This window comes from Tasmannia lanceolata, unplaced genomic scaffold (genome assembly GCF_043159265.1).
Source record: "Tasmannia lanceolata isolate RefF3 unplaced genomic scaffold, GAP_Taslan_0.1 ptg000019l, whole genome shotgun sequence".
NCBI classification, from domain to species: domain Eukaryota; kingdom Viridiplantae; phylum Streptophyta; class Magnoliopsida; order Canellales; family Winteraceae; genus Tasmannia; species Tasmannia lanceolata.
The window spans coordinates 31,138,594-31,150,896 of NW_027518696.1; the positions used below are offsets into that span (position 1 = coordinate 31,138,594).

A 12,303-nucleotide genomic window follows, 5' to 3' on the forward strand; every position below is an offset into this window, starting at 1 on the left:
TAATTAAACTAGTTAAAATTAACCTACAAAACCCCCCCATTTGTGGTGGGCCGACTCGTGTTTGGTATGCCATTCAAAGCATCCAAAGCTGCCTACGTATCCAAGCCTCACTAGAATCAGAGTCGATCGTAGTTTAGTGCCTAAACTAAGCTATATGCCTAGACACCAATCTAAATTAGACTAACTGTTTCAACAGTTTTCAAAAGATTACTTAATTCAAGTTGAATAGGTTTTATTATCTTAGGACTCCATCTAATATGCTATATGATCCTACCTAAATGCAAGACGTCCCTTAGACTAATGCAGGTTAACCTACATCCTACGTAACTAGGCTTGTCCTATGGGAAAAAGAGGTAACTAGTGTAACTAGATCTATGACTCAATTGCTAATAATAGCAATTGGCCGGGATGAGGCTGGACTCCCTAACTCTAGGACATCCTAAAACCTAGAACATAATATGATGTAAGTGTTCCTAAGGGGCCCTAAAGGTTCCTATGATGGGAGACCACAATCCAACGGTTCCAAAGACACGGATTAAATTAATTCAGTTTGCTGAAATTAACGATTTTTAGTTCTTTAAAGATTTTCGAATCCTAAAATCTAAGGAATACCAATGGCTCTAATATTGGCAAATTTCAGCCTTGATTTGCATTCATGAAAGGGAATCGTGCTTTCCACCGTTGCATAATTTAGCATGTAAGTTATAATATGTTATTGCCTGGCTTATTTCCGAGGATTTTCGTGGACAGTGGGCCTCGAGCCAACAACATACTATAATTTGAATGCTCAAATTATTAAGGATTGATCACAATTAAGATACGATTATGAAAGTAATCTTTGCAGTTAAACCCTCATTTTTTTATGGGTAAGCTGGGGTTAGGCAAGACCCCTACCAGATATCATTGATAAAAAAGAAAAAAAGAAACAGCTAGGGGGGCTTAGAACCCAACAATCTCAATGGGATGCAAGGATCCCGATGGGAACCAAAAGTACAAATAAGATACAAAAGAAGATTACAGCCTTGTGTAGGGGGTTCCATTTCGGTCTTCATCAATGATCTTGAGGAGGGATGGGGGGCCAAAGAAGGGTCAGTGAAGATCCCTTTGCAGGGGCAGCTTCTTTTAGACGGAAAGTCTGTGGCTGAATTTGCTCCTCTCAATGTATGGGAGATTCTCCAACCGTGGAGGAGGAGGAGCTGATTTCTTCTTTTGCGCAATAGGGGTCTCTTTGTCCATGGCACAGTGGCAGTACCCTTAATAATATCAACAACGAAATTTGAATCAGATTCTATATACAGTGATTGGATGGCCATGGCAATGGAGAGCTCCAATCCTTTAGCAACAACATCGAATTCAAGCTCAAAGATTTCCTGCTTAGCTGCATTTACAGAGAACATTGCAAGGGACAGTCCATGAGAGCCACGGAGAAGGCCTCCGATCCCCCCACCTTCAGGCTCTAAGGAGGAGTTTGTGTTTAGCTTGAATTCTAGGTTATTTGGAGGGATCCAATAACATATTCTTGGCTCAGCCGTTTTTGGGGAGAGTTTGAAGTTGAAGTGCATTGCAACTTTTTGGTTCCTTTCAGAGTGAATGTCATAGAGATTCATTCCATTTATCTTGATGCTTGTTTCCATGAGGATGGATTTGAGGATGTATTTCTTGTGGGTGCTCGATGATTGGAAGATTCTTCGATTGCGCTCAGTCCAGAGATGATGGATTAGGGAGGTGAAACAATGCTTTAGGGTAGTTGCCACCTGACCTTTCCCCTTGCTCTGAAGTCTCACCCATTCTTCTTCTTCCAGTAGGGTGTGTCTCTGCCTTCTTCTATAACCAGCTTTCTCGAGAAGATTTTTCCAAATCCAAGCTGAGTAACTACATCTAAAGAATAAATGTTTCACAGATTCAGGCTTAGATTTGCAGAGAGTACAGGTTGGGTCAATCATAATGCCATAAGACCTGATTCTGTCTTTTGTGAGGAGCTTGTTGTGCATGGCTTTCCATGCAGTGAGGGCGAAACGGAGAATGTGGCCCGGGTACCAAATGGTTGCCGACCAAGGGGCTTAGGAGACTTATTTCTAAGTGTGTCCAATCCACTTTTAGTGCTGTATGCTCCATCTGTGGCTGGTTTCCAAATGGGATAATTGCATTCGTCATCACTTAGAATAATCTTACTGAGTTCAGCCTTTTCATCTCTGAGGGATGGAATGTGGATCTAGGGTTTCCAAATTCCATCCATACATAAGTCAGAAATGAGATTTAGAGAACTAAGGGAGTAATCTGAATGATTTCTGTGGAAGAGAGAGCTCAGGGTCCCAGCTGGAAGCCATGGCTGATCCCAAAGATCAAATTCTTCTTCTTTCCCAATCTGATAGCAAATAAAAGGTTTTGCCAGTTCCCTTGCTTTGAAGATGTTTCTGATTCCCCAGGAAGGTTTTGATGGCATTGGGACGGTCCCAATGTTTTTCTTTTTGATGTATTTGTTTCGAACCTAGTTTGTCCACAGTGATTTTTTCTTTTGAAGAAGGTGCCAGAGCAGGTTAACTTGCAGAGCCCTGCTAATATCTTCCAGGGTTCTGATGCCTGCACCCCCTTCACTTTTCGGCTTGCACATTTCAGACCAGCTGATTGAGTGAATTTTTTTTGATGCAATCTGGGCCCCCCCAAATGAAGTCTCTGAAAAAAATTTCAATTTGATTGAGGATACCTTTGGGGAGAACAAAAGAGGAAGCCCATTAAATATGGAATGAGCTAAGGACTGATTTTACAAGCTCGATTCTTGCAGCTTGAGCTAAGTTCTTGCAGCACCATAGTTGTATTCGCTTTCTGATCTTCGATATGAGGGGAGTGCAGTCATTTGCAAAGAGCCTAGAAGAGATGAGGGCGAGCCCCAGGTAGGAGATTGGGAGCTTCCCTTCGCTTATTTGAAGCATATGAGAGATTCTTCTTTTTGAGAAACACCCAGACCTGCAAAAAATACTTCACTTTTGACCTTGTTCACTTGTAACCCAGTTGTCATAGAGAATTTATTCAGGCGGTCAAGCACTTCTGAGGCACAGGGGTAGTAATCAACAAACATTAGATGGGTTATGGTGGTGCTACCTCTAGAAAAAGGGGTAGTAATCCTTTTTTGATTCAGAGCTTCTTTAAAGAAGACAGATAACATCTCCATGGTGATGCAGAAGAGAAGAGGGGAAAAGGGATCTTCTTGTCTTAGGCCATTTGAGGAGGTAAAGTGACCTTGGGGTGAGCCATTGACAATGATAGAGAAATATGGTTGTTTATGCATTCAGAAATCCAACCTAACCACTTATCATCAAATCCTTGCTTCTCCATAAACTCCAGAAGATCATTCCTATTCACATTGTCAAAGGCTTTTGCTAAATCCAACTTGAGAGACATAGTTCTAGGGAATGAGTGGGTGTGAAACTTATGAAGGAGATCATGTGAAAGAAGGATATTCTCCTGGATTAGCCTACCATGAATGAAGGAAATCAAGCATTGCCTACCATGAATGAAGGAAATCAAGCATTACCTCCTGGATTAGCCTTCATGGATTAGCCTACCATGACTGAAGGATATTCTCCTGGATTTAACTATCATAGCATTGCAAATTAGCAAAGAAAATCAATGATTCCTAAAGTTTCTATTTCGATAGTTTAAAGATTGAATACACGATGGAGCATTAGAATTCTCTGGAAATTTTTATAACAATTTGAATTTGGTTAAGGATTTTACAATTTCAGTTCAGATTATAGATTTATACATAAACTTATAGTAAATCAAATCAAATTAAGCTGAAATTTTTACAGTAGCTTTCTCTTGACCAAAAAAGGTTACTGCATTATTTCATGAATTTTAAATGTGTTTTGATATCAATTTTCCAAAGTTGAAGAGATCTGTCCAGATTATAAATTTACACACCGACTTGTAGGAAATCTAATCTAAATGATTTCAAATTTTAACTGTAGCTTTATCATGACCAAAAAAGGTTACTGTAATATTTTCATGAATTTTGAATGTGTTTTTCTATCAATTTTCCAAAGTTGAAGAGATCTGTCCAGATTATAGATTTACACATCGACTTATAGAAAATCTCCTCTAAATGAGTTGAAATGTTTACCCTAGCTTTTTCTTGACCAGACAAGGTTACTGTATTATTTTCATAAATTTTAAATGTGTTTTGCTATCAATTGTCCAAAGTTGAAGAGATCTGTCGAGATTATAGATTTACACATCGACTTATAGCAAATATTCTCTAAATGCGTTGAAGTTTTACAGTATCTTTTTATTGACCAGATAAGACTGTTGAAAAAATTTCATGGATTGTTAAGATGATTTACTATCAATAATTGATTTTAAAGACATCTGTCTAGATTATGAAATTACAAATAAACACATAATAAGAATAATCTAAATTAGCCCAAACTTTGTGTGAAAATATGTATTTCATGCAGTAAATATCAATAGAATATTTCCAGAATTTTGCATTGCAATTTACTATTTGTTTCCGATTTAACATGGCATGCTTGATTTGGCATAAATATCATAAAAAAACATCTAACAATAACAAAAAATCTTGACAAATTTGCAAGAGATTAGATCATGTCTTAATTACTTCTCATCCAAATTTCATCTCTAGAAACCCTGTATATTTCTAGAAAATTAGGTTTTTTCAAAAAATACCCTTAGAATAAAATAAATTTTTAAACCTCTTAAATAAAATCCAAAATTCTTCAAGAAATTTACACTGTTCCAAAACCTTAAAATTCTGTTATGTTTATATTTGCATTGATTTTTGATCTGTTTTGACATCTTTTTAAATTCGATATTTGGAATTTTACCCCTTTAAGGGTAAAGTTCAAAAGGTCAAATTGTAGTAAAAATGAAGTCAAAATTTCTGAAAATTTCATATTTCTAAGCTTTTTATTACACAAAAGACTTGGAGATTGAAAAATTCAAGAAATTTCAAAGGCTTATTACAGTTGCTTTGTAAAGTGGATTTAAACCCTCTTAATTTCAAAATTTGGATTTTATTATTAAAAAATAGATTTTCCAAGAAAAAATTTTAGATTATGAAATAACCTAAACCTAATCTCATCTTCTCAAAATTTCACATGCAAACACTTTCATCTTCATAGCTTTTCAATGAAAATCACAAATTCAATCCTAGCATGCTTCTAGTTTAAATTACATGAAAGAGAGTTTTAGAAGACCAACCTTGCTAGCTCTCATTGTCTTTAGGATAAGTAATCATTAGATATACGCTTTAACTTACCCTTTTAATCGCAAAGAAAACCCTGAAGAATAATAATATAGTCTCAAATGTTGAATATGTTGAATATATAAAAGCACTTTGTGTAGGACCAAGTGGAAGAGATGAACACCAAAGCAACAAAAGAGAGGAATGAATTCCAAGGAGGAAGAAAGAGAGGGATGGACTTTCTAGAGAAAGGCTATATGTTGTGCTTGCTTTGTTTTTATAGAAAAAGTTAGGGTTAGATTGGATTTAGAAGTTTTCAGTGTGAGAACTCCTACCATTAGTTAGTTTCTAATTCTCACCTATGGCTTTCTTTTTCCTTAACTTCTAAATTGGATTTACTTCTAATATTGATTTCTTGCAAGCCAAGTAATGCTAAATTACACATTGGAGATCCTTCAAGATCAATCTAGAAGCATTCTCATATAGAAAACTAGCTTTTATGAAAGATTTTCGTCCAAAAAAGGCTGACCGATGTTTGAGCTCGTTTTGGACCTATTTAGAAGCTGAGTCAGGAAACATCATAAACTAGAAAGTTGTATATCTTTTTGAGATGTTCGAAACAAGTATAAGTACAAAGTTTTTGGACGATAAGGTAAAAAGTTATGGCAATTTTAGTAACCTAACCATACTAGCCCTTTCTAATTATAACTCTTCATTTCTTTAATATTTTTTCAAAACAAATATGATGTCATCAACCACCTCATCCCATGTTGGATGTTTTTACATGTGACCTCCTCATGTGGGGCTCCCACTTGTGTGGCCGACCGTCATGCGTGGGTCCGCATGGACCCCCACCTTGTGGGCTTTAGCCCAATGGCCTTATGACATATATTTTGGGTTTTTTTCAATGAAAATTCAATAGAATCCTTTAAATTTAAATTTTTTATTGATGAACCCAAGTCACATGACATTTATGGTGCACTATCGACATATGGTCGAACCATCCCCTTTAGAAAAATAATTTTTCGGACTAAAATACCCCTATTCGTCCACTACACATCTAAATGTGACCAAAATACCCAAAAATTGGTTCACCCTTTAAAGGGAAAAGTTAAAAATGGAACTTTTAGAATTTGGTCCTTTTGGTGGGCAATATCAAACAGGATCATTCGGTACCCTCTGAAAATACCCAAAATGCCCTTGACACATAAAATTTCCAAGTCAAGCGAAACTCCTGAAAAAGTTTAAATTTAGCAGATTTTTTAAAATTCATAAAATCATCTTAGATTCCTTAGATACACCCTAGAGGTTAAATGAAACACATTGAAAATGACCAAATTACCCCTGAGCTACTAAATTTGGTGAAACTAGGGAAAACCTTGAAAAATTCTAAAAATAGCAGGTTTTTTCAGTTCTTTGAAAACTTGAACTTTCATCTTCCAGATACTATTGGAACACCATAGAAACCTTTAAGATTGCAAAAACACCTAAAATGAGATGAAATCTGCCCTACAATGCATAGATGCCTAATCTATTGCAGAATATCGACTCAAGACTCGGCAGACCAACTAAATCTTTTGCTTCTTAAGGCATAGCAAAATGGAGGTGTTTACAGATGCCCCTCTTTGGTAAAGATGACGTAGTCATCGAATACCAAAGCAAAAGTGACAGAACCATTTTGCGTAGCGTTAATCAATAAAGGATTCACTAAACAATGCTATCTAACCTAATGCAAGACCCTAGATGAAGTCCTAGGAATTTTAAAAATCATTTATTCTAAACATCATGACCTGATAGTTCAGAATAATGGAGAACTGAATTCAATCTAAGAGAAAAGATCATGCAACTTAGAATGAAAGATAATCATGATGCAGCACCATTTTCAAACAGGCATTGAGAAAATGAGATTCCATTTTTGAATGGATTCAAAGAGAATGAAGCACTGTATTTGTACAGATCCTAAGGAAATGAGACATTGATACCCGAAGAGAATAAGAGTCCATTGTTACACAGATTCAAAGGGAATGAAACATCGTATTTATACGGATTCCAAGGAAATGAGACATCATATTCATATGCTCAAAAGAAATGAGAGATGAATTTCGAATGGACTCAAAGATAATGAACTACCGTATTTATACGGATTCTAGGGAAATAAGACATCATATTTATATGACGCTCAAAGAAAACGAGAGATTGAAGCACCGTATTTATACGGATCCCAAGGAAATGAGACATCATATTGATATGATGCTCAAAGAGAATAAGAGACAATTTTTTAATGGACTTAGAGATAATAAAACACCGTATTTATACGGATTCCAAGGAAATGTAAAGAGAATAAGAGATCATTTTTGAATGGACCCAAAGAGAATGAAACACCATATTTATACGGATTCCAAGAAAATGGGACATCATATTGATATGACACTCAAAGAGAATAAGAGACCATTTTTGGATGGACTCAGAGAAAATGAAACACCGTATTTATACGGATTCCAAGAAAATGAGACATCATATTGATATGATGCTGAAAGAGAATAAGAGACCATAGTCGTATGGACTAAGAGAAAATGAAACACCGTATTTATACGGATTCCAAGGAAATGAGACATCATATTGATATGATGCTCACAGAGAATAAGAGACCATAGTCGTATGGACTCGAAGAGAATGAGACATCGTAGTTGTATGGGCTCGAGCGGAATGGGACACCATAGTTATACGGGCCCAGAGGGAATAAGAGACCATAGTCATATGGACTTGAAGAGAATGAGACACCGTAGTTGTACGGGGTCAAAGGAAATAGGATACTATAGTCATATAGGCCCAAAAGGATAAGAGACCATAATCGTATGGATTCGAAGAGAATGAGATACCGTAGTTGTACGGGGTCTCGAAAGAAATGGGATACTGTAGTCATACAGGCCCAAAGGGAATAAGAGACCATAGTGATATGGATCGAAGAGAATGAGACACCGTAGTTGTACGGGGTCAAAGGAAATAGGATACTGTAGTCATACAGGCCCAAAAGGATAAGAGACCATAGTCGTATGGACTCAAAGAGAATGAGACACCGTAGTTGTACAGGTCTTGAAGGAAATGGGATACTGTAGTCATACAGGCCCAAAAGGATAAGAGACCATAGTCATATGGACTCGAAGAGAATGAGACACCGTAGTTGTACAGGTCTCAAAGGAAATGGGATACTGTAGTCATACAAGCCCAAAGGGAGTAAGAGACCATAGTCATATGGACTAGAAGAGAATGAGACACCGTAGTTGTACGAGGTCTCGAAGGAAATGGGATACTGTAGTCATACAGGCCCAAAAGGATAAGTGACCATAGTCATATGGACTAGAAGAGAATGAGATAGCTTCGGAGAATTTGAAAAAATTTCATGAATTTGAATTTGAAGTGAAGTTGAATTTGAAGAATTTTAGATTCTTGAAATCAGTGAAGGATTCAATTAGGGACAACAGAGATCGTGCCTGATGAAGATATAGACATTAAGACTTTGCCAAATGACCAGACAACGAACATCATGAATGAGAATGGTGTAGGAACGCTTTCAGGAATCTTTAACAAGATTTTTTCTTCGCAAAGAGACTATTGGTCTGGTTGGGGATTTTGATAACCGAAACCTTGATCTAAAGACCTGAAACTGGTAATCTAGAACGACGGCTCTTTTGGATACTGAATTTGGGAATTGGAATTTTCCTCTAACAAGTGTTTAGATCAACATTTCTTGACCAGGATAGTATTCAACTGTCTGGAAGGAAGTTCAGAATTTTAATGGTTCATCTTTCTGAGAAATTGACCCAACCATTATCACACACAGGACTCTCCCAAGCTTTAGGTGCCGCTCTGGGGCATAGTCTTCTTATAGAAACTGCACTTTCTGATGTTTCTACTTCTGAATTCTTCTGAGCTGATCTTCTTTGAAATGAAGCTGCTTGACTAGATTTCTGAGGTCTTTCAGGTACAATCGCAGGGAGCTGACGATGCCGAGCCTCCTTCACTGAGACAGTTGCATCATTTGGACACAAGGACGGCAATTGACTGTTCTTAAAGAGAAAATTGGGGTAAAAGATACTATTCAAAGGACTGAGGAATTCTGAAAAGGTAAATCTTAGAATACCAAAGATTATCTAACTATACTGACAAACATAGTGATGCTTATGATTTAGTTAACATTTTATTTAGTAAGTCTATCATTTCAAAGAGTTGTTTCACAATTGATAAACACTGTACTTCTTCCTTAAAACGGTAAAGCCTCAAGGATTTGATTACCATTCCTAAGTTGCTTGGTTTCCATGCCCCCAGTTTCTAGGATGTCACTTGAACTCGCTTGATCTTTCTTTCTATCTTCAGTCTCGATACTGGTTGTAGCCTTCGTATAATGATTCTCTTACCGTGACAAAGTCACCTCTTCAGGATTTTTAACTTGGCGGACCGTGTTGGCCTTAACTTTTGCCTGAGTCGCCATTTCGAATTTTTAACCCAGTAGGCTATCCCCTTAACTTTTGCCTAAGCCGCCCCTTCGGGTTTTCAACTTAGCAGGGAATGATCTTAAATTTTTCCTAGACCGCTGTAAGCCCAAGGGTTCCCCATGGGTACATTCAATCATGTTGTTTTGATGATTAACAAACGCAAATTGATTAGTTGTTTATGGACTGATCATTTGCCTTGAGTGTTGTGCTTTAGACAGGTCCTACACAAGTCAAATCGTACTAGCATGCACCTTGTTGGCCTATGCTTGAAGATGAACCAAACACAATGGCAAATGAGCTTGGAATATACTTGGACCAATCACACCTTGAAAGTACCAAGGAGAAGCTCATCATCAACCATCTCAAAGCATTGAACAAACAAAGAAAGTTCATGAAGGCCAAAGGTGGAGGATCAAGAACCTAATGCAAAGGACCAAGGAGCTTGTACCACAACTTGAAGATGTCAAGCATGGAAGCTCAACCATAGAAGATCCCAGCTCAAAAGAAGAGTTCAAGAGAGTGATAGAAAGGGTAGAATGTATTCCTATCTCTCTTGCATATTCTCTTGTCAAGGCACATTGTTTAAACCCCTTAAAATATATTTTTCAAAGAGACTAACACACCCTTTAAGGACTTAAATGGATAAGTGAATGGCCATGGTGGTGTACCAACATGTTGGGACCCATATGGCATTCAACACAAGAATGAACAAAACAGAGTTCCGAAGCAACAACCTGGACCAGCAACTAAATCCTATCAAAAATTATTTCAAACATTTTCAAATATTTTTTAAAATATTTTTAATAGATAGCTCTCATTTTTCTCATATCCGTAGAGTATAGGAACGTTAAAATCCGACGAGAAATGAGGGAGATATGAATTTTACAAGTTCGACACTGTTTGCTGGAAACCAGTCTCGGAACTCCGAGAATTATTCTCGGAGCGCCGAGAAGTGCACCAGGTTCCAAAATTAAAAGCTCTGTTTGAATTCTCGGAACTCCGAGAATTCTGCTCGGAACTCCGAGAAATTTCTTGGAACTCCGAGAAATTTCTTGGAACTCCGAGAAATATTTTTCTTCAAAAAAATATAGCCGTTGGGGTGCAACGACTAGTTGATTTTTTGACCCAGTTTTGACTGTTTTACCCCCCAAACGGTCACATGGAGTTGGGACTTTATATATACCCATTCAAGGGTCCAAAATACAAGAGGAACATTGTCCAACTTCAAGAAACCATAGAAAATCATTTGTGAACTATTTTTGGGTTAAATTCTCTCACCAACCAAACTCTTTGTGCCTTGATTTGAGAAAATATTTTGAGATTGGTTTAGGCTTAAACTTGTTTATTCTTGAGAGCATCCTTGGAGCTTCAACTTGCATTGTAGCCTACATAGAGGCAAAGCTTTTATCTTCTTCTTTATTCGATCGGTGGCAAGGGCATCCATTGTTTTTAATTCCCTTAGGTGAACCGCTTAGAACTCGGCGGAGAAGGAGAGTCATTGTAAAGGTGGAAGGGCATCCTTATTTAATTCCCTTGGAGTGTAAAAGCCTCGGAGCCTGGCGTCGTGGAGGTCTCAATAGTGGAAATCCTCAAGTGCGACCTTGAGAAGAGTGGAGTAGGCCGTTTGTCGAACCACTATAAATCTTTGTGTCACTTGTGTGATTGGTATTTCTCTCACTCCCTCTCACTCTCTTATTTGATTATTTGTGCTTAGAATTGAGTGAGTAGTTAGCATTGATAATCAACCTAAATATCTTAACCTTGCTAACTAGGCTATATTAAAATTGCCTAATTAAGTTTGCTAATCAACAAGGGTTTTGAACTTATATTAATTTGTAATATTGTTTAAGTTCAACTATTTCAAACTTAATTAAACAAGGGATAAGTCTTGGGTGAAATCTTAGGAAAATTTTTAAAAGGTAAAGATTTTATAAACATCCTATTCACCCCCCCTCTAGGTTGCCAAACCAAGTCACTACTTGGATTTCAACCGCCCTTTCAGATTTTCAGTCTAGCAGATTTTCAAACTCCGTTATTTTCTTTGTTTCTTCTTCAACTCTGTTTTGGGATCTAGATCCTTGATTTTGAACACCAGAAGAACTTTATAGGTAGGGTAGGGCTTTTCAAAGAAAAGGCTTAAGGCTTTGGAAAGATTTCGACCGAACCTATGAACATGTTGTCTACGCATCACAGTGTAGGAATCAGGTCGTGCGTAGTTCAGGGCGAATGCCTCTAGTTTGAAGGTAAATTGATCTTCTTTTTGTTCTTTCTCTCTTTTTTGTTTCTTTTTGTCTCTTTTTTTTCGTTTGACTTCCTTTTTCTTATTTTTGGAACGATTGAATTTCTTTTTTTTCTTTGTTTTTTTATAATCGACCGAACTCGGTTTGACCGAGCTGCCTACGTACCCCAGTGTAGGGATTAGGACTAGCGTTGTTCAGGGCAGATGCCCCTAGTTTGATGGGTTTTGAAAGAAATTTTATTCAGGCTCAAAGGATTTGAAAACATATAATCTTTTTGCCATTGGGTTATGATTCTGGGATTTTTTCAGCCAAATGACGCCTTCTGATGTTCAGGTTTGAGGTTAATCTAGGTTGATAAATTCTCTTTATT

General features: G+C 37.2%; 1 protein-coding gene across 1 annotated transcript; it reads right to left on the minus strand.

Annotated features, from left to right (window-relative positions):
* Positions 1 to 929: 929 nt before the first annotated feature.
* Positions 930 to 1,991, minus strand: LOC143852496 (uncharacterized). The gene has a single exon (XM_077361880.1). It carries the CDS (start codon positions 1,989 to 1,991, stop codon positions 930 to 932), a length of 1,062 nt encoding a protein of 353 aa, XP_077217995.1.
* Between the last annotated feature and the right edge of the window lie 10,312 nt (positions 1,992 to 12,303).

Bases quoted from the DNA above. Each gene is read 5' to 3' on its own strand.
- LOC143852496 (XM_077361880.1), bottom strand. From the start codon at position 1,991: ATGCACAACAAGCTCCTCACAAAAGACAGAATCAGGTCTTATGGCATT.